The sequence below is a fragment of the Oncorhynchus kisutch genome, linkage group LG5, assembly GCF_002021735.2.
Source record: "Oncorhynchus kisutch isolate 150728-3 linkage group LG5, Okis_V2, whole genome shotgun sequence".
Classification (NCBI taxonomy): Eukaryota; Metazoa; Chordata; class Actinopteri; order Salmoniformes; family Salmonidae; genus Oncorhynchus; species Oncorhynchus kisutch.
Window position 1 is genome coordinate 65103608 of NC_034178.2, and position 23064 is coordinate 65126671.

Consider the following 23064-nt stretch of genomic DNA (forward strand, 5'->3'; position numbering starts at 1 on the left):
GTATAACATACTAGTGCTCCCAAGTGGCTTGGTCAATGGTGCTAAGTTACTGGTTGCCAAGGTCCCCGAACCCGGTGTGGGCCGGGTATCAGAACGCACAGTTCCTTCCCCACGTTCAGACACACGGTTGTCAATATTGGTGGATATGAAAACAAGTAGGACAACAAAAGTGGTGGTGCTCTACCCCTTTGTACTGTATGGGAGACTGGCAGAGTACTCTGTCCAGTGACGAGCATGCGCAGTTGACAAAGACGGAGATGAGGGGATACGGTCTGCAGTTCACTGTGCGTCCTCCTTGCTACCCGGGGTCCTAGCGCCTGTCTTAAAACAGGCTGGTCATTCAGAGTCAAGACAAGTAGAGCTCCACACTGTCATGCTGGTTTCCCAGATTCAAATCTCTGGGGTTCGTAGTAAATCACAAGAAAACTTACAGTATTAGAATCCAGCTCAGTGCATTCAGTTTCTGGGTCTCGTTCTGAATCATGTGCTTTGTCCCAACAGAGGAGGGTCGCATTCTAGGTCTGTCTGGCACAGCAAGGGCACTCTGTGCACTCTGTGCGCCCTCTACGAGAGGGTTGTATACATATAAGTGGTATGCGTTTTAGTGTTGGTGGCAGGTTGTAGTTTCTCCTTTTCAGAGCTCTTTGGTGGACATTTTGATGTTCTATGCAAGAGGTTTTGGAGTATGGGTTTTCTTTTTCCACATTTCGGCGTGTTCTATAGGGGTGACGGCTCTACCCCAGGGTCTCATCCTCTGGTGGTGCAGTTCCTGAAAGGCATGCGTCAGCTCCGAACAGTGTCTAAGCCTATGGCATCAACCTGGGACCTGGAGTTGGTCCTGGACGATTTGTTGAAGCCTCCATTTGGACCATTGGAGTCTGTGGACCTGAGGGTCCTTTCCTATAAGACTGTCCTGCTCATGGCCTTGGTGACCACCAAGCGTGTTGGGGTGTTCCACACGCTATCAGTGCACCCTTCCTGTGTGGAGTTCGTGCCTGGCGACTCCAAAGTAAAGTTACGTTCTAATGCAGTTTGCTCCCAAGGTTATGCCTATGTTTTACAGGTCCCTGGCTTTCAAAGTGTTCTTTTTCTCATGGCCTGTGTCCGGTGCGCGCTTTACGCGCTTATATGGATAATAACAAGAATGTCCGTGTTTATGACCAGCTTTTTGTCTGTTTTGCTAATCCAGCTTGGGGTAGTCTTTCATATTTGGATTGTGGAGGCTATTTCCCGGGCATATGACAGCAAATGACAACGGTTGCCTTATCTGGGTTACCACAGTTCCCCCCCGTGGGATTGAGACTAGGGCTGCCGTGGTTCGTCGCTGATTTGGTGCGCGAGTGCACATTATCAAGTCACAGCAGGTGCCCTGTTGTTTTGGACTTGTAGTTCCTTGTGTGATTCCTGGCATTCCCGAAGCATTAGGTCTCTGTGAGCCTTTTTGGAATCGGTAGGGTCTATGTACGTAGGGCTCCGTGGTTGATGATAGGCAGCATTTCTCTGGGTTACCACAGTTACTTGTGGGTTAGAGCCTTGGGTTGCCATGGTTCATCGACTCTGGTTGCTGCTATGCAGTACATGTGTGCACTTTACCAAGTCAAGGCAGGTGATCTGTTGTTTTTGACCGGCGATTCCTTGTACGAATTCTGACATTTCAGGCTCGCAAGGTAAGCATCGTTCATGGAACCGTATGTTCTATGGATTTGGGCTGCAGTTACATTGTGCACAGCAAAGATGCAACAGGTTCTGGTTCCCTATATGGGGCTCTAACAGTTCAGTCCTCATGAGGCTCTGACAGTTCAGCCTTCTCGGGTAAGTATTGGAATCGGTAGAACCTGTGTGTGCTTGTGCTGCCATGGGCCTCCTAGTTTGGTACGCTCTGTGCTGGATGGGGCGTGATTGTCTGTCCCATAGTATGTTATACCGAGTTACCTACTGAAACGGAACATATGGTTCTGATATAACTACTGTTCCCTGAAGGAGGGAACCAGGTAAATATATTTTGGCCCGGCGCCGTCAGGGGGTTTCGGTTCGCTTAAGAGCGGTACTGAAATTGAGGAAATGGATACGAGCACCGGTATTATAGCCAGGAAGGAGGGTCTTATGAGGGTGGACTTGGCATCCATTGGGCCGTTGGACGTAATTTTAGTTTGCTTTAGGTGAATAGGATTGGTCGTTGACTCGCGATAGTATGTTATACCTCAGTCCCTTCTTCAGGGAACTTCTTCAGTAATCAGTGTGGTGTTGCCAGAGAGGAAGAGGTGAAACTAGAGGGTTTATGTCCACGAAAATAAGACCACGAAGTCAGGAATTTTAAAATCTAGGTCAATGAGTGCTGAATTTGGTAAACAAATGTTGTTTTTAATTGCTAATTTGCTATGTGAGGCTTATTTGATCGAACATACGTTTCGTAATGTTTAGATTGTTATGAATGCACTGATAAAAGTGGACACACATGGCATTTCACACACGTATCTGCCCCACTCATTGGCTAGAATGGTCCCACCTGATCTCGCCTCCTCCTGCCTGCCTTCCATCTTTGAGGACATTTGTTTCCATTGTTAGAGCGGTCACTCAACTGTCTTGCCAATATAATATAATATAATATCTTTGGCTTTGCTTACCAGGGAGGTTGATGATTCCCTGGTTAAAATTTCATTTGATATTTTTAACCCTTTTAGAAACAGCTCTGAAGATGATTTTAGCAACTCTCAACCGAATTCATGTCTATGTATTCTTGCTGTTGGACCAGCCAGTTACTAAGCTTACAGTAAAGCTACAAGCCTTGCTAAGTTGCTAGGCTAACATGTTACCAAGGCTAGCCCTGCCGCACGAGAGCTTTAGGGTCAGGTTAGCTCCGGCTGCTACCTCACACATTGCTGACTGGGAAAAGGCTGCGTGGGCACAAAACTGGCACCCAACTGCCAATTAATCAAAATGCACTGCCTCACTGGCAACCTAAAAAGGGAGAAAAAGAAGTAGGACAGCTGCTTGTGCCAAGACAAGGAGGCTCAATTACTTTAGGAAAAAAAAAATATCATCTGTAGCTCATGTCATAAGTCCTGAGGAGTTACGCCTTTTCTTACTTCGGCCATGGGAAAGAACAGGAATTGTGGGATGAGAGGAATTTACCACGGATCCAACAGTACTTCCCGGTTTCCTAGCCTTTCCCAATTCCAAGGCCTTGCACTCTTTTGTTTGGCCGATCTCCAGATCAGCAGGGAAGGCTGGTATTGGGATGTGCAGGGAAGGGGAAGTGAGATGTGGACATAGTTGCTCGCCATCACCTGTTGCTTCAGTGACGGAAGTCTGGCTGTGGCTCCAGCTGGAGAACTCTGGGAAGCGTGGCCTGCGGCTGCAGAACTCTGGGAAGAACATGGAGAACCAGGGGGGATTCTATTGGCACATTATTCGTTGGACCAAACGCACTCGGCCAGGACATATTAGCATCATTGTCATGTAGACTGAGAAATACATGCACAGACACCCACAAATAAACACAGAGGGATTTTCATGTACCTGATTAGTTCGAGGAGCGCAGTGTTGTGGTTGTAATAGCTCCAGAGCTACTTGTCATTGCCTTGTCAGTGTAATGCTGAAATGGTCTACATTTCACTGCCTGCCCTACACTGTCCTCAGAGCCTTATTAGCTAAGGGGTGTTAGTTCTTACTTGAAATGCTGACAAGAAACCCTGGAGCCAATACTTATCACAGGCAGAAATGAACGCCTTTAATATTAACCCACTGTTTATAGGCCGTCATTGAAAATAATAATTTGTTCTTAACTGACTTGCCTAGTTAAAGAAAGGTTAAAAAAATATATGTATAAAAAATAAAAAATTCCGGCTCAGACATTCCTGAGTACTGACACATTTTCATGACATTCAGAATGGATTCCCACCCATTTTATTGTTACAGCCTGAATTTAAAATAGATTCCATTTGGATTTGTTTGTCACTGGCCTACACACAATACCCCATAATGTCAAAGTGGAATTATGGTTTTAGATTTTTGTTTACAAATGAAGAGCTGAAATGTTTTAAGTCAATAAGTATTCAACCCCTTTGTTATGACAAGCCTAAATAAGTTCAGGAGTAAAAATGTGCTTAACAAATCACATAGTAAGTTTTATGGACTCACTCTGTGTGCAATAATATTGTTTAACATGATTTCTGAATGACTACCTCATCTCAGTACCCCAAACATACAATTATCTATAAGGTCCCTCAGTTGAGCAGTGAATTTGAAATACATACTCAACCACAAAGACCAGGGAGATTTTCCAATGCCTTGCAAAGAGGGGCACCTATGGGTAGATGGGGAAAAAATCAAACGAATCCGCTCAGGGATTTCACCATGAGGCCAATGGTGACTTTAAAACAGTTTAATGGCCGTGATGGGAGAAAGCTGAGGATGGACCAAGAACACTGTAATTACTCCATAATAGTAGCCTAATTCACAGAGTGAAAAGAAGGAAGCCTGTACAGAATACAAATATTATAAAACATGTATCCTGTTTGCAACACGGCACTAAAGTAATACTGCAAATAAATGTGGCAAATAAATGAACTGTATGTCCAGAATACAAAGTGGTATGTTTGTGGAAAATCCAATACAACACATTACTGAGTACCACTCTCAATATTTTCAAGCATAGTGGTGGCTGCATCATGTTATGGGTATGCTTGTAATCGTTAAGGTCTGGGGAGTTTTTCAGGATTAAAAATAAAACAGAATGGCAAAATCCTAGAGGAAAACCTGGTTTAGTCTGCTTTCCACCAGACACTGGGAGATGATTTCACCTTTCAGCAGGACAATAACCTAAAACACAAGGCCAAATCTACACTGGAGTTGCTTACCAAGAAGAAAGTGAATGTTCCCGAGTGGCCGAGTTACAGTTTTGACTAACACTTCCGGTCATACGTTTTAGAAACACCTAGTCATTCAAGGCTTTTCTTTATTTTTACTATTTTCTACATTGTAGAATAATAGTGAAGATATCAAAACTATGAAATAACACATATGGAATCATGTAGTAACCAAAAAAAAGTGTTAAACAAATCAAAATACATTTTTGATTCTTCAAAATAGCCACCCATTGCCTTGATCACAGCTTTGCACACTCTTGGCATTCTCTCAACCAGCTTCACCTGGAATGCTTTTCCAACTGTCTTGAAGGAGTTCCCACATATGCTGAGCACTTGTTGGCTGATTTTCCTTCTCTACGGTTCGACTCATCCCAAACCATCTACATTTAGTTGAGGTCAGGGGTTTGTGGATGCCAGGTAATCTGATGCAGCACTCAATCACTCTCCTTCTTGGTAAAATAGCCCTTACACAACCTGGAGGTGTGTTGGGTCATTGTCCTGTTGAAAAACAAATGATAGTACCACTAAGCCCAAACCAGATGGGATGGCATATCGCTGCAGAATGCTGTGGTAGCCATGCTGGTTAAGTGTTACTTGAATTCTAAATAAATCACACAGACAGTGTCACTAGCAAAGCAACCACACACCATAGCACCTCCTCCTCCATGCTTCACTGTGGAACATACACATGCGGAAATCATCCGTTCACCCACACCGGCGGTTGGAACCAAAAATCTCCAATTTGGACTCCAGACCAAAGGACAAATTTACACCGGTGTAATGTCCATTGCTCGTGTTTCTTGGCCCAAGCAAGTCTCTTCTTGCTATTGGTGTCCTTTAGTAGTGGTTTCTTTACAGCAATTCGACCATGAAGGCCTGGTTCACACAGTCTCCTCTGAATAGTTGATGCTGAGATGTGTCTGTTACTTGAACTCCGTGAAGCATTTATTTGGGCCCCAATTTCTGAGGCTGGTAACTCTAATGAACTTATCCTCTGCATCAGAGGAAACTCTGGGTCTTCCTTTCCTGTGGCAGTCCTCATGAGAGCCAGTTTAATCATAGCGCTTGATGGTTTTTGCCACTGCACTTGAAGAAACTTTCAAAGTTCTTGACATTTTCCGTATTGACTGAACTTCATGCCTTAAAGTAATGATAAGACTGTCGCTGTTCTTGCCATAATTGAAAATCTATGGCAAGACTTGAAAATGGTTGTCTAGCAATGATCAATAACCCATTTGACAGAGCTTGAAGAATTTTTGGCAAAAGTTGCACAATCCAGGTGTGGAAAGCTCCAGCTGTAATCGCTGCCAAAGGTGCTTCTACAAAGTATTGACTCAGGGGTGTGAATAACTATGTAAATAAGATATTTCTGTATTACATTTTTTATATATTTGCAAACATTTCTAAAAACATGTTTTCACGTATGGGCTATTGTGTGTAGATGGGTGAGATAAAACATCTATTGAATCCATTTTGAATTCAGGCTGTAAGACAACAAAATGTGGAATAAGTCAAGGGTATGAATACTTTCTGAAGGCACTTTGTGTATATGTTCAATTGTATAGACTTTTTATGGCACTGAAACACTTCAAGTCACGAACTGATCCCCTGTAGAAAAACCCTATAACTAAAGAGGTTGCTTAGCTCACAAAGAAGAGAAATGCAGTTGTAAGTTTGATCTTGGAATGATGCACTTCAATTTGATGTTCATTAATAGTCGTAATACATCTACTGTAACATTAAGAAGCAACAAGAGATTGACATGCTTTTACATGCACCACAACCAGAAAATGCTTTAAAACATGGAGGAACCGGTAAAAGGCTAGTCTAATCAGTAATGCTTATTTTCGTTGTCCGTTTCAAAACGATTGGCTACAGTGTTCGCTACTGAACATTGACCTGATTGTCTCAGTAGTGTGTATTCAACAACGATCCATCATAAGACCACAAAAAGTTGTCTCTGGCAATAAGAGTCTGGCAACCAGGCTACAATGTAACTACTCTAAACCCTGCTGCATCAGTGCACTATAGGGCCCTTAGCTCTGTGTGCAGGCAGGCAGGCTGGGCCGCTGTCAGTCGTGACCAGTGTTCCTCGTTAAATGTCTTGGCAATGGGCACCAGCACATTTCAGCCACGGATTTACTGCCGTTGGCCAGAGACTGGTCCAGTAAAATTCAACCAAAAGTTAGCCTGACATTAAGAAAATAACCTTGCTTATAGTTGAGGAACGGTGCTGCGATAGCAGCACTTTCTCACACTTTCTCTCGCTACAATGTAACCTTCCCCATCTGTTGGTCTCTACTGAATACATGTAAGACTGTGTCCCACATGGCATTCTATTGCCTACATAAGACACTACTTTTGACCAGAATAGGGTACAATTAAGGAGGAAGCCCTATTCTCTCATTAGCACTAACAGTAGAGTGTCCTTTTCAGACGGTAGACCATGTAGATACCACATATAGTGGAGCAAAAGATTCCTGGTCTGGTGGGGTTTAGGAAGAGCTACTTCCTGCTCATCACCTTTCCCTAGAGACCTTCCATTCTGCCCCACACCACAGCACATGGTGCACTGCCGGTACCCCCCCCACCCCCCCACACCCCCCACCCACACAGTTTCTCTCTCCTGTCCATGTCATGGTGTCACCTCTACTCCAACCAGCCACCCTCTGTGACACCCTGTTAGGCTTGGTTGCCCTGGGGAGCATGCTGCCATCCTCCCCCCCTGGTTCCAACCTCCCCCCCTGGTTCCCTCTCACTGTGTGGGAATGCTGCATGGTTGGCCAGGGGCAGTGATGAGTGCAGTCTCAGGGCAGAATCCAAATGAGGTCCAGGCTGAGATATGTGTCAGCGGCAGTGTTGCCTTAACCAGGTCGAAGTTGGTCCAGTGCTTTTTGTTAGAGTACCTCTCCTCCAAGCCAGAGGTTAGAGGAATGAACAGGACAAACTGCTATTATACAGTATTAAAGTAAAGTATACTACATAATAGTATGAATTATTCTCTATATTGTATTATGTTATATATACATCCAATATACAGTACCAGTCAAAAGTTTGCACAAACCTACTCATTCAATGGTTTTTCTTTATTTTTTTTTACTGTTTTCTACATTGTAGAATAATAGTGAAAACATCAAAACTATGAAATAACACATATGGAATCATTTAGTAACCAAAAAAGAGATTCTTCAAAGTAGTAACACTTTGCTTTGATGACAGCGTTGCACACTCTTGGTATTCTCTCACCTGGAATGCATTTCAATTAACACGTGTGCCTTGTTAAAGGTTAATTTGTGGAATTCTCAATGTGTTTGTGCCAATCAGTTGTGTTGTGACAAGGTAGGGGTGGTATACAGAAGATAACCCTATTTGGTAAAATATCAAGTCCATATTACGTCAAGAACAGCTCAAATAAGCAAAGAGAAACAACACGCCATCATTACTTTAAGACATGAAGGTCAGTCAATATGGAACATTTAAAGAACTTTGAAAGTTTCCTCAAGTGCAATTGCAAAGAAACCACTTCTAAAGGACACCAATGAGAAGAAGAGCCAAGAAGCATGAGCAATGGACATTAGACTGGTGGAAATTTGTCCTTTGGTCTGATGAGCCCAATTTGAGATTTTTGGTTCCAACCGCTGTGTCTTTGTGAGACGCATAGGTGAACGGATGATCTCCGCTTGTGTGGTTCCCACCGTGAAGCATGGAAGAAGAAGTGTGATGGTGCTTTGCTGGTGACACGGACAGTGATTTATTTACAATCCAAGGCACACTTAACCAGCATGGCTCCCACAGTATTCTGCAGCTATACGCCATCCCATCTGGTTTGCGCTTAGTGGGACTATCATTTGTTTTTCAACAGGACAATGACCCTAAACACACCTCCAGGCTGTGTAAGGGCTATTTTACCAAGAAGGAGAGTGATGGATTGTTGCATCAGATGACCTGGCCTCCACAATCACCCGACCTCAACCCAATTAAAATGGTTTGGGATGAGTAGAACTGCAGAGTGAAGGAAAAGCAGCCAACAAGTGCTCAGCATATGTGGGAACTCCTTCAAGACAGTTGGAAAAGCTGGTTGAGAGAAAGCTTTGCACACACTTGGCAGTCATCAAGGCAAAGGGTGGCTACTTTGAAGAATCTAAAATACATTTTGAATTCTTTAACACTTTTTTGGTTACTACATGATTCCATATGTGTTATTTATTTCAAATGATGTTTTCACCATTATTCTACAATGTAGAAAATAGTAAAAAAATAAAGAAAAAAGCCTTGAATGAGTAGGTGTGTCCAAACTGTTGACTGGTACAGACACATTATGTAAAGTATGACCATATCAGGTGCAGCCCACCTTCTCTATCTTGTTCACTCCCTCTCTCTGTCACACACGCACACACACAGTAAGCTCAGATAAGAAATGAAAGCCTGCTGCACTTTTACAATTTAAGCGGTGATGTTTTTCTGTTATATGTATCTGACCTTCTCAGGTGTTTGTGTCACCCAGTTGGAGATTGATTATTCCATTGGAGGGATGCCAGGAATACTGAAGAGCCTTTCCCTCTACACTTCTTAAATATGTTCATGTCCATTATGCCCTGCACTATCATTCAATATTATTATGAACATAAAGTGCAATAATCTAAAGTAACATACCACAGGCTCGAGGGATATCTGTTGTAACTTAAAAGGATAGTTCCCCCAAATTACAAAATTACTTATTGGTTTCATTACGCTGAAAGCAGTCAATGGACAAGGTATGCTTTGCTTTAGTTCCCTGGCACTGTTTCCTAATGCTAAGATTTTTGCATTTGTGGCAAAAATCCCATTCAAGTCATTTTGGGTGAATTAGGCCTGGCTCGCAGTTGGCGTTACAATTCATCCCAAAGGTTTTCAATGGGGTTGAGGTCAGGGCTTTGTGCAGGACAGTCAAGTTCTTCCACACAAATCTCAACAAACCTTTTCTGTATGGACCTTGCACGGGGGCATTGTCATGCTGAAACAGGAATTGTCTAGAATGTCTGTATGCGTTAACATTTCCCCTCACTAGAACTAAGGAGCCAAGCCCGAACCATGAAATACAGCCCCAAACCATTATTCCTCCTCCACCAAACTTTACAGTTGGCACTATGCATTCGGACAGGTAGCATTCTCCTGGCATCCACCAAACCCAGATTCGTCCTTCAGAATGCCAGATGGTGAAGCGTAATTCATCACTCCAGAGAACACGTTTCCACTGCTCCAGAGTGGCGGCGAGCTTTACACCACTCCAGCCGAAGTTTGGTATTGCACATGGTGATCTTAGGCTTGTGTTCGGCTGCACAGCCATGGAAACCCATTTCATGAAGCTCCCGATGAACAGTTATTGTGCTGATGTTGCTTTCAGAGGCAGTTTGGAACTCGGTAGTGAGTGTTGTAACCGAGGACAGAAATTTTTACACGCTACACACTTCAGCACTCAACGATCCCGTTCTGTGAACTTGCGTGGCCTATCACTTCAAGGCTGAGCCTTTGTTGCTCCTAGCTGATCACATACTTTTGGCCATGTAGTGTGTCTTGAATTGGCTACCTAGTTATTTGTCTAATCTCATATTTTATAGGCCTACCTGCTGCTGCAATGTCTCTCTCTTTAAGCCGTCAGCATGCTTCAGTTCAGCTGGCCCCTAGCTAGAAGCTAGAACTCGGCCAGGCAAACCAAATGAGTGCTCTCGCACACTCCCTTAAAAGACTACGACTAATTTGAAGGGGTGTCCACATACTACTGTATATACAATGTACATTTGATGACTGACAGGGAGCGCTGTTTTGAAACCACACGCCTCCATCTTGCCACTCCCCCACCATTGTAACAAATACTTTGTAAGTTATAGAGAAGCATTTATAAACATCTACATTTGTTTTTCTCACATGTATTCTATTAGAGACACATTAATACAGAATTGTAAATTGTATTAAACACACACACACACACACACAGCATTAGGAAAGTATTCAGAATCTTTGACTTTTTCCACATTTTGTTACGTTACAGCCCAATTCTAAAATTGAATTGAAAAAATAGAACTCATCAATCTACACACAATACCTCACAATGACAAAAACAACAACATTCTGTTTGTTTGTTTACATTTTTTAAAATAAAAAACAGAAATACCTTATTTACATAAGTATTCAGTCCCTTTGCATTGAGACTAGAAAATTGAGCTCAGGTATATCTTATTTCCATTGATCATCCTTGAGATGTTTCTACAACTTGATTGGAGTCCACCTGTGGTAAATTCAATTGATTGGACATGATTTGGAAAGGCACACACCTGTCTATATAAGGTCACACAATTGACAGTGCAAAAACCAAGCCATGAGGTCGAAGGAATTGTCCGTAGAGCTCAGAGACCGGATTGTGTCGAGGCACAAATCTGAGGAAGGGTACCAAAACATTTCTGCAGAATTTAAGGTCCCTAAGAACACAGTGGCCTCCATCATTCTTAAATGGAAGAAGTTTGGAACCACCAAGACTCTTTCAAGAGCTGGTCTCCCGGACAAACTGAGCAATCGTGGGAGAAGGTCCTTTGTCAGGGAGGTGACCAAGAGCCCAATGGTTACTCTGACAGAGCTCCAGAGTTACTCTGTGGAGGTGGGAGAACCTTCCAAAAGGACAACCATCTCTGCAGCCCGCCACCAATCAGGGCATTATGGTAGAGTGGCCAGGTGGAAGACACTCCTCAGTAAAAAGGCACGTCACAGCCCGCTTGGAGTTTGCCAAAAGGCACCTAAAGACTCTCAGACCATCTTTGGCCTGAATGCCAAGCGCCACGTCTGGAGGACTGTGAAGCATGATGGTGGCAACATGATGTTGTGGGGATGTTTTTCAGCGGCATGGACTGGGAGACTAGTCAGGACCGAGGGAAAGATGAATAGAGCAAAACATATATATTTTTTCAATTATAGAATGAGGCAAAACATAACAAAATGTGGAAAAAGTCAAGGCATCTGAGTAATTTCCCGAATGCACTGTGTATGTGTGTATACAGTTGAAGTCAGAAGCTTACATACACTTACGTTGGAGTCATTAAAACTCATTTTTCAACCACTCAACAAATATCTTGTTAACAAACTATAGCTTTGGCAAGTCGGTTAGGACATCTACTTTGTGCATGACAAGTCATTTTTCCCAAAAATTTTTACAGACAGATTATTTCACTGTATCACAATTCCAGTGGGTCAGAAGTTTACATACACTAAGTTGACTGTGCCTTTAAACAGCTTGGAAAATTCCAGAAAATGATGTCATGGCTTTAGAAGCTTCTGATAGGCAAATTGATATAATTTGAGTCAATTGGAGGTGTACCTGTGGCTGTATTTCAAGGCCTACCTTCAAACTCAGTGCCTCTTTGCTTGACATCATGGGAAAATCAAAAGAAATAAGCCAAGACCTCAGAAAAAAAATTGTAGACCTCTACAAGTCTGGTTCATCCTTGGGAGCAATTTCCAAACACCTGAAGGTACCACGCTCATCTGTACAAACAATAGTATGCAAGTATAAACACCATGGGTCCACACAGCTGTCATACCGCTCAGGAAGGAAACGCGTTCGGTCTCCTAGAGATGAACATACTTTGGTGAGAAAAGTGCAAATCAATCCCAGAACAACAGTAAAGGACCCTGTGAAGATGCTGGAGGAAACCGGTACAAAAGTATCTTTATCCACAGTAAAACGAGTCCTATATCAACATAACCTGAAAGGCTGCTCAGCAAGGAAGAAGCCACTGCTCCAAAACTGCCTTAAAGCCAGACTACGGTTTGCAACTGCACATGGGGACAAAGATGGTACTTTTTGGAGAAATGTCCTCTGGTCTGATGAAACAAAAATAGAACTGTTTGGCCATAATGACGATAGTCATGTTTGGAGGAAAAAGAGGGAGGCTTGCAAGCCAAAAAACACCATCCCATCCGTGAAGCACGGGGGTGGCAGCATCATGTTGTGGGGGTGCTTTGCTGCAGGAGGGACTGTTGCACTTCACAAAAAAGATGGCTTCATGAGGAATGAAAAAAATAAAAATTAATTAATTATAAAATTATAAGCAACATCTCAAGACATCAGTTAAAGCTTGGTTGCAAATGGGTCTTCCAAAATGACAATGACCCCAAACATACTTCCAAAGTTGTGGCAAAATGGCTTAAGGACAACAAAGTCAAGTTAATGGAGTGGCCATCACAAAGCCCACAAATCCTATAGAAAATGTGTGGGTAGAACTAGAAAAAAAGTGTCTGCAAGCAAGGAGGTCTACAAACCTGACTCAGTTACACCAGCTCTGTCAGGAGTAATGGGCCAAAATTCACCCAACTTATTGTGGGAAGCTTGTGGAAGGCTACCCAAAACATTTGACCCAAGTTAAACAATTTAAAGGCAATGCTACTAAATACAAATTGAGTGTAAGTAAACTTCTGACCCACTGGGAATGTGATGAAATAAATAAAAGGTGAAGTAAATCATTCTCTCTACTATTATTCTGACATTTCACACTATTAAAATAAAGTGGTGATCCTAACTGACCTAAAACAGGGAATTTTTACTAAGGGTTAAATGTCAGGAATTGTGAAGAACTGAGTTTAAATGTATTTGGCTAAGGTGTATGTAAACTTCCGACTTCAACTGTGTGTGTGTATACACACACACACACACACACACACACACATTTTAGAAAGTACTAATGTTATTGTCCCCACCACAATCAAAAAATACTTCAATACATGTAATTTTGTCCTTCAAACATTTCTATACGGATGTGACTGGAACGAATTGCAAAAATCGCTGAAGTTGGAGACTTTTATCTCCCTCACCAACTTCAAACATCTGCTATCTGAGCAGCTAACTGATCGCTGCAGCTGTACATAGTCTATCGGTAAATAGCCCACCCATTTTCACCTACCTCATCCCCATACTGTTTTTATTTATTTACTTTTCTGCTCTTTTGCACACCAGTATCTCTACCTGCACATGACAATCTGATTGTCATCTGATGTTGTGTGTGCAATGGAAGACAACACATATCAAGATTCAAAATGCAATCAATTTTCAATAGAAAATAAAGAAAAATACTCACATCTTCAACTAAGTTGCTAAGACAGGAGCACAGAGACAGTGTGAGACTACTTCTCTTTTCCAAGTTCTGGAAGCCATAAGGTTATCACAGGTGTCACTATGGACAAAATAGTGAATACAATGCCATGTTGCCTTGAGATCAGACAACCAAACTACCTCAGGCGCGGTTGTTTATAAACTGTTGGAGCAAGTCCTAGACACAACAGAAGCATCTCAATAACCTCCCCCTCAGCAAAGTCCCAAAGCCTCTCGACTTGTTTCCTGCCAAATCCGCTCCTCAGGATGAGTAACCCATGAAATGATTTCTGACATTATGGATCACAGGTCTGTTGGATGAGCTGCCTGATCCTTTTCTGCTCCGGTGTTGACAGGGCAGAGGGATTTAGAGGGATTTCCCTTGCCTAGCTGGCTGTGGAGCGCTGTGGAGTTGTGTGCCAGCAAGCTAACCCGCCTCACATTAATAAACTTGTGTATCCGTCTACTGTATGCATGTCTCAGAGGGCTATCTGGACAGTACTGGAGAAGTTGGTGGTCAACAGCCTAACATAATGCTACAGAAATTCACTGTGGATATTGTGCTTCCTTCTAGAGCACAGCATAAGTCCCTTTTGTAGAGGGTAGAATAACAGACCTGTCCAATGATGTGCACATTCATTACGCACATAAAATATTGGGAGTCACAGAACACCTGTGATGCAATCGATGGACAACATGCAAGCCTTCTATTGATCTCAGTTAAAGACCTCGTCTCCAATTCAACACTGTCCGTTTCCCTTCGCCTGCTGCTGGAGCTGCCTGGCCTGGCTGACAGACAGAGAGCAGTGAACCTACATGACCACCTCCAGGACTTTCTCCACATTGATCCCCTGCAGTGCCCGACCGGCAGCCCAGAAGTTCTCATTTTAGCTAGTTTCAATGGGGCGTTTGATGGGTTCTGATGGGATTTGCTGCAGCCATTATTTTTGGTTAAATAGGATCGACTCTGATACAGATGTAGGATTTTAATTTGAGCCATTTTGCTGCTGCAGGAAATTAATCCTGCAGCAACAGAAAATGTGACTTATAATGTGGATTATAATTCATGGACATTTTTCTAGGGGTTGATAAATATGACATTTACAAACTTCAGAAGCCTTTTAAAACCTCAAATACACTACAAAATGTAACACTACAAGTCATCCTGCAACAAACAGGGTGATCAAATGAAGATCCTACATCTGTAACCCCCCCTCTACAGCCCCGGCTCGATCTCAGTGTGCTAAGAGGCTTTTCCTCGAGGTGAGACATTTCTATTTCTTGGCAGTTGTTCTCTACTTCTATCCAAAGTTACTTACTGTTCACTTACTCACAGTTCATCTTGCTTCTAATCCACTGAAGGAGAAGCAATCTACCTCATGGCATGCAATGCTGGGTTTGAACCTCTACACCAGCGACCTTTTGGTCGATAATCGACTTGGTCATGCTAGAACATTTCTTGGAACCCCGGCCTGGCAGAAATGTCCTGGTAGTGCTTACCCTCTAGGATGACCTCCTTCCCCGTCTTCTTTAGAGCCTGCACGGCATCATCGTGTGTGGCCTCCCGGAGGTCAGAGCCGTTGACTGAAAGGATGGCGTCACCCACGTACAGGGCCTCCGTCTGGTCAGCAGCCAACCCTTTGAAGATCTTCGAGATGAGAATAGGCATTTTATTCTCTTTCCCACCTGCAAAGTAAAGCATATGGCATCGGTTCAGTTCATCTAAAAGGAACCTGGTACGCTTCTCATACAAAGTATAAACCAGATGGTTACCAGTCTAAGTGTGTGCCCCTCTCTTAATGGAGAAGGGATGTGAATATGAAATATGGTGGGCTACAGGAATACCGTACATATGCTTTTTCCTAGGGCTTAAAGGTGACATGAAAAGGTTTTTTGCTGTTTTTCCAAACCTTTCATTATAACAGCTAAATACATCATCAAATGATCTGCAATAATATGTTGGTAAGGTTAGATTTTGTATCCTTGATATAACACTAAAGGTGGGAACCAGTCAACATGCTTCTTTGGAATGCTTAGAAATGATGTCATTTGAGGGCATTGTGAAAATTCCATAATTTGATTTTAGTGCACAATTTCACATCTCTGAGCTCACATGCTCGATATTGTACAGTGGAGAACACAATCAGAACTCTATTTCCCGTTTTACATTTGATCCAGCTGTTCCAGTCAGGAAAAAAACCCGGTGCCGGGATTTCAAAGTAGTTTTCATGTTTCACTTGTGCTCCACTGTGACAGTAGGTGGTCGGTCAGATTTATGCTGCAGAATGGGAAGATAAGATGCTGTTCTCCTTCTAGCTACCTATAATAAATCGCTTGAAACGACACTACTGTTTACAGGGATCTTTATTTATGGACAGTTCAAAGTGATATGAATATTTGTGATTGAGAAAATGCTTTTCATATGTACCGAACCATCCAATGATGGGATTTATAAATAAATTATCTGGGCTCCCAAAAAGGACAATTACCTGGGCTCCCAAAAAGGAGATCTAAGTGATGGAAGAGAATATGGAAAAATATGACCTTGGCATCCTGTAATTCGAACCATCAACGTATGCATTTTAAGTTTGTTCACAGACTGTATTTAACAGCAAGAAAACATTTTACGATTAAATTGGCCCCCACTCCCAACTGTTGACTGTGTCTGCTAAATAAGGTAGGCACATTCCTTCATATGATGTGGGATGCCCTGCAGTTAAATGTTTCTAGCACAAAGTGTTCAAAATGAATTTCAATGTGCATGAATGTAAATATTCAAATGCTTTGCATCTACTATGTTATTTAATGATGATTACTACTGGCAGCACCGCTGCAGAAAAGATGTTGGACACCTGACTCTCTCCCAATACTCCAGTGGATACACTTCCTGTTCAAAGTTATACCATTAGAATAATCCACAGTGAGAATGAAGGGGGGGTCGTCTAGGAACAATTAAAGCCTGGACAAATAGACTTAACTGTGTAAAGAATCATCTCAGCTAAAACCCAACACATACAAATAAACTATTTATACAGCCCAACACATAAGGTGAGGAGAACAAGTATTTGAAAACCTGCTAAATCGGCAGTGTTTCCTACTTACAAAGCATGTAGAGGTCTGTAGTTTTTATCATAGGTACACTTCAACTGTGAGAGACGGAATCTAAAACAAAAATCCAGAAAATCACATTGTATGATTTTTAAGTAATTAATTTGCATTTTATTGCATGACATAAGTATTTGATCACCTACCAACCAGTAAGAATTCCAGATCTCACAGACCCGTTCGTTTTTCTTTAAGAAGCCCTCCTGTTCTCCACTCATTACCTGTAATAACTGCACCTGTTTGAACTCGTTACCTGTATAAAAGACACCTGTCCACACACTCAATCAAACAGACTCCAACCTCTCCACAATGGCCAAGATCAGAGAGCTGTGTAAGGACATCAGTGATAGAATTGTAGACCTGCACAAGGCTGGAATGGGCTACAGGACCATAGGCAAGCAGCTTGGTGAGTAGGCAACAACTGTTGGCGCAATTATTAGAAAATGGAAGAAGTTCAAGATGACGGTCAATCACCCTCGGTCTGGGGCTCCATGCAAGATCTCACCTCGTGGGGCATCAATGATCATGAGGAAGGTGAGGGATCAACCAAAAACTACACAGTCTCAAAGAAAACCATTAGTAACACACTACACCGTCATGGATTAAAATCCTGCAGTGCACGCAAGGTCCCCCTGCTCAAGCCAGCGCATGTCCAGACCCGTCTGAAGTTTGCCAATGACCATCTGGATGATCCAGAGGAGGAATGGGAGAAGGTCATGTGGTCTGATGAGACAAAAATAGAGCTTTTTGGTCTAAACTCCACTCGCCTTGTTTGGGGGAAGAAGAAGGATGAGTACAACCCCAAGAACACCATCCCAACCCGTGAAGCATGGAGGTGGAAACATCATTATTTGGGGATGCTTTTCTGCAAAGGGGACAGGACGACTGCACCGTATTGAGGGGAGGATGGATGGGGCCATGTATCGCGAGATCGCAGATCTGGGTCCGTATTGCCCAGCGACAGCCCCGAAACCTGAAGGATCTGGAAAAGGTCTGTATGGAGCAGAAGGCCAAAATCCCTGCTGCAGTGTGTGCAAACCTGGTCAAGAACTACAGGAAACGTATGATCTCTGTAATTGCAAACAAAGGTTTCTGTACCAAATATTAAGTTCAATTACATCTAATTGATGTATATTCTGATTAATGATTAATATTTTACTATTTTAAAGTTCATCTGAGTATTAGGAAATCTTAAGTGGTAATCCATGACTTCCTGTTTCACTGGGGTATAAATATGAGGTGACACACTAAACTCCCTTAGTCATCCATCAACATGGGAACACACAAGTGAAAGGAGACAAAATGTTGTTGACCTTCACAAATCAGGCAATGGCTATATAGAGATACCAACACGCCTGAAAATACCCATCTCCACTATGAGGGCAATAATGAAGACATTTAAAACAACTGGAGCTGTGATGAAGAGTATTTTGCCCCAACGCACAATGAGAAGGAGGGTTCTCAAAACAATCTCCAAAGATCACAGTTGGAGAATTGGAGAAGTTGATTACATCTTGGGGTCACCAAGTCTCCAAAACTACTGACCCTATAATCTAGCTTTTGCAATGGCCATCCCAGTCCCCTGACCTAAACCCCATTGAAAATGTGCGGGGTAAGCTTAAGAGGAGTCCACAAGTGAGTATATGTTTTATTTATTTCACCTTTATTTAACCAGTTAGGCCAGTTGAGAACAAGTTCTCATTTACAACTGTGACCTGGCCAAGATAAAGCATAGCAGTGTGTCACAAACAAAACAGAGTTACACATGGAATAAACAAACATACAGTCCATAATACAATAGAAAAAGTATATATACAGTGTGGGGATAAGGGAGGTAAGGCAATAAATAGGCCATAGTGGTGGAATAATTAAAATATAGCAATTAAATAAGAGTGATAGATGTGCAGAAGATGATTGTGCAAGAAAATATACTGGGGTGCAAAGGAGCAACATAAATAACAGTATGGGGATGAGGTAGTTGGATGGGCTATTTACAGATGGGCTATGAACAGGTGCAGTGATCTGTGAGCTGCTCTGACACCTGGTGCTTAAAGTTAGTGAGGGAGGGAGATATGAGTCTCCAGCTTCAGTGATTTTTGCAGTTCGTTCCAGTCATTGGCAGCAGAGAACTGGAAGGAAAGGCGGCCAAAAGAGGAATTGGCTTTGGGGGTGACCTGTGAAATATACCTGCTGTAGTGCGTGCTACAGGTGGGTGCTGGTATGGTGACCAGTGAGCTGAGATAAGGCGGGGCTTTACCAAGCAAAGACTTATAGATGACCTGGAGCCAGTGGGTTTGGCGATGAATATGAAGTGAGGGCCAGCCAACAAGAGCATTCAAGTCGCAGTGGTGGGTAGTATATGGGGCTTTGTTGAAAAAACGGATGGCACTGTAATAGATAGACTACATTCAGTTTGCTGAGAAGAGTGTTGGAGGCTATTTTGTAAATCGCCGAAGTCAAGGATCGGGAGGATAGTCAGTTTTACGAGGGTGTTTGGCAGGATGAGTGAAGGATGCTTTGTTGCGAAATAGGAAGCTGATTCTAGATTTAATTTTGGATTGGAGATGCTTAATGTGACTCTGGAAGGAGAGTTTACAGTCTAACCAGACACCTAGGTATTTGTAGTTGTCCACAAATTCTAAGTCAGAACTGTCCAGAGTAGTGATGCTGGACGGCCGGGCAGGTGTGGGTAGCGATCGGTTGAAGAGCATGCATTTAGTTTTACTTGCATTTAAGAGCAGTTGGAGGCCACGGAAGGAGAGTTGTATGGCATTGAAGCTCGTCTGGAGGTTAGTTAACACAGTGTCCAAAGGAGGGCCAGAGGTATACAGAATGGTGTCATCTGCGTAGAGGTGGACCAGCGAATCACCAGCAGCAAGAGCGACATCATTGATGTATACAGAGAAGAGAGTCGGCCCGAGAATTGAACCCTGTGACACCCCCATAGAGACTGCCAGAGGTCCGGACAACAGGCTGTCCGATTTCACACACTGAACTCTATCAGAGAAGTAGTTGGTGAACCAGGCGAGGCAGTCATTTGAGAAAGCTAGGCTGTTGAGTCTGCCGATAAGAATGTGGTGATTGACATAATTGAAAGCCTTGGCCAGGTCGATGAATACAGCTGCACAGTATTGTCTCTTATCGATGGCAGTTATGATACCGTTTACAACCTTGAGCGTGGCTGAGCTGCACCCATGACCAGCTCAGAAACCAGATTGCATAGCGGAGAAGGTACGGTGGGATTCGAAATGGTCAGTGATCTGTTTGTTAACTTGGCTTTCGAAGACCTTATAAAGGCAGGGTAGGATAGATATACAGTTGAAGTCATTAGTTTACATACACTTAGGTCAAATCAAATTAAATTAAGTTGACTGTGCCTTTAAACAGCTTGGAAAATTCCAGAAAATGATGTCATGGCTTTAGAAGCTTCTGATAGGCAAATTGACATCATTTGAGTCAATTTCAGGTGTACCTGTGGATGTATTTCAAGGCCTACCTTCAAACTCAGTGCCTCTTTGCTTGACATCATGGGAAAATCTAAAGAAATCAGCCAAGACCTCAGAAAAGAAATTGTGGACCTCAACAAGACTGGTTCATCCTTGGGAGCAATATCCAAATGCCTGAAGGTACCACGCACATCTGTACAAACAATAGTACGCAAGTATAAACACCATGGGTCCACGCAGCCGTCATACCGCTCAGGAAGGAGACGCGTTCTGTCTCCTAGAGATGAACGTACTTTGGTGCGAAAACTGCAAATCAATCCCAGAACTTCTGCAAGGGTCCTTGTGAAGTTGCTGGAGGAAGCAGGTACAAAAGTATCTATATCCACAGTAAAACGAGTCCTATATCGACATAACCTGAAAGGCCGCTCAGCAAGGAAGAAGCCACTGCTCCAAACCCGACATAAAAATGCCAGACTACGGTTTGCAACTGCACATGGGGACAAAGATTGTACTTTTTGGAGAAATGTCCTCTGGTCTGATGAAACAAAAATAGAACTGTTTGGCCATAATGACCATCGTCATGTTTGGAGGAAAAAGGGGGAGGCTTGCAAGCCGAAGAACACCATCCCAACCGTGAAGCACGGGGGTGGCAGCATCATGTTGTGGGGATGCTTTGCAGCAGGAGAAACTGGTGCACTTCACAAAATAGATTACATAATGAGGAGTAATATTATGTGGATATATTGAAGCAACATCTCAAGACATCAGTCAGGAAGTTAAAGCTTGGTCGCAAATGGGTCCTCCAAATGGACAATGACCCCAAGCATACTTCCAACGTTGTGGCAAAATGGCTTAAGGACAACAAAGTCAAGGCATTGGAGTAGCCATCACAAAGCCCTGACCTCAATCCTATAGAAAATGTGTGGGCAGAACTTAAAAAAAGAGTAGGCCTCCTTGTTCGCACACAAACCGGACTCAGTTACACCAGCTCTGTCAGGAGGAATGGGCCAAAATTCACCCAACTTATTGTGGGAAGCTTGTGGAAGGCTACCCGAAACGTTTGACCCAAGTTAAACAATTTAAAGGCAATGCTACCAAATACTGATTTAGTGTATGTAAACCTCTGACCCACTGGGAATGTGATGAAAGAAATAAAAGTTGCAATAAATAATTCTCTCTCCTATTATTCTGACATTTCACATTCTTAAAATGAAGTGGTGATCCTAACTGACCTAAGACAGGGAATTTTTACTAGGATTAAATGTCAGGAATTGTGAAAAACTGAGTTTAAATGTATTTGGCTAAGGTGTATGTAAACTTCCGACTTCAACTGTTGGTCTTTAGCAGTTTGGGTCTAGAGTGTCTCCCCCTTTGAAGAGGGGGATGACCGTGGCAGCTTTCCAATCTTTGGGAATCTCAGATGAAATAGAGGTTGAACAGGCTAGTAATAGGGGTTGCAACAATTTCAGCAGTACCAAGGACTCTGAAGGATCTAGAGGTTCTCTATGGAGGATGGTCTCAAATCTCTTTATATGTGTTCTTCCACCTCATCAAACATTATAGGAGACGACTCAGAGCTGTTATCTTGGCAGAGGGAGGGTGTACTCTCCCACCTCATCAAATATTATAGGAGACGACTCAGAGCTGTTATCTTGGCAGAGGGAGGGTGTACTCTCCCACCTCATCAAACATTATAGGAGACGACTCAGAGCTGTTATCTTGGCAGAGGGAGGGTGTACTCTTCCACCTCATCAAACATTATAGGAGACGACTCAGAGCTGTTATCTTGGCAGAGGGAGGGTGTACTCTTCCACCTCATCAAACATTATAGGAGACGACTCAGAGCTGTTATCTTGGCAGAGGGAGGGTGTACTCTTCCACCTCATCAAACATTATAGGAGACGACTCAGAGCTGTTATCTTGGCAGAGGGAGGGTGTACTCTTCCACCTCATCAAACATTATAGGAGACGACTCAGAGCTGTTATCTTGGCAGAGGGAGGGTGTACTCTTCCACCTCATCAAACATTATAGGAGACGACTCAGAGCTGTTATCTTGGCAGAGGGAGGGTGTACTCTTCCACCTCATCAAACATTATAGGAGACGACTCAGAGCTGTTATCTTGGCAGAGGGAGGGTGTACTCTCCCACCTCATCAAACATTATAGGAGACGACTCAGAGCTGTTATCTTGGCAGAGGGAGGGTGTACTCTCCCACCTCATCAAACATTATAGGAGACGACTCAGAGCTGTTATCTTGGCAGAGGGAGGGTGTACTCTCCCACCTCAAACATTATAGGAGACGACTCAGAGCTGTTATCTTGGCAGAGGGAGGGGGGCACAATGTACAAAACACAGGAGTGCCAATAATTGTGACATGCATGTTTTTGAACTAAATAATTATTTATTAATGACAATTGTATTTTATTTGAACAATTGTAACTTAAAATGTTTAAGTCATGTGATATTTGGAGTGTCAGATCAAGCTGACAAACAACAATGACATTTTTCACAGCCTTTTTTGTTAATATT

General features: G+C 42.9%; 1 protein-coding gene across 1 annotated transcript in view; it reads right to left on the bottom strand.

Moving 5' to 3' along the window:
- LOC109891419 (alpha-1-syntrophin) overlaps nucleotides 1-23064 on the bottom strand; it is a 69088-nt gene that overhangs the window by 36303 nt on the left and 9721 nt on the right. Inside the window, exon 2 of the mRNA XM_020483945.2 lies at nucleotides 15484-15669. Within this exon, the coding sequence (XP_020339534.1) occupies nucleotides 15484-15669 (186 nt within the window). The remainder of the gene's footprint in view (nucleotides 1-15483; nucleotides 15670-23064) is intronic.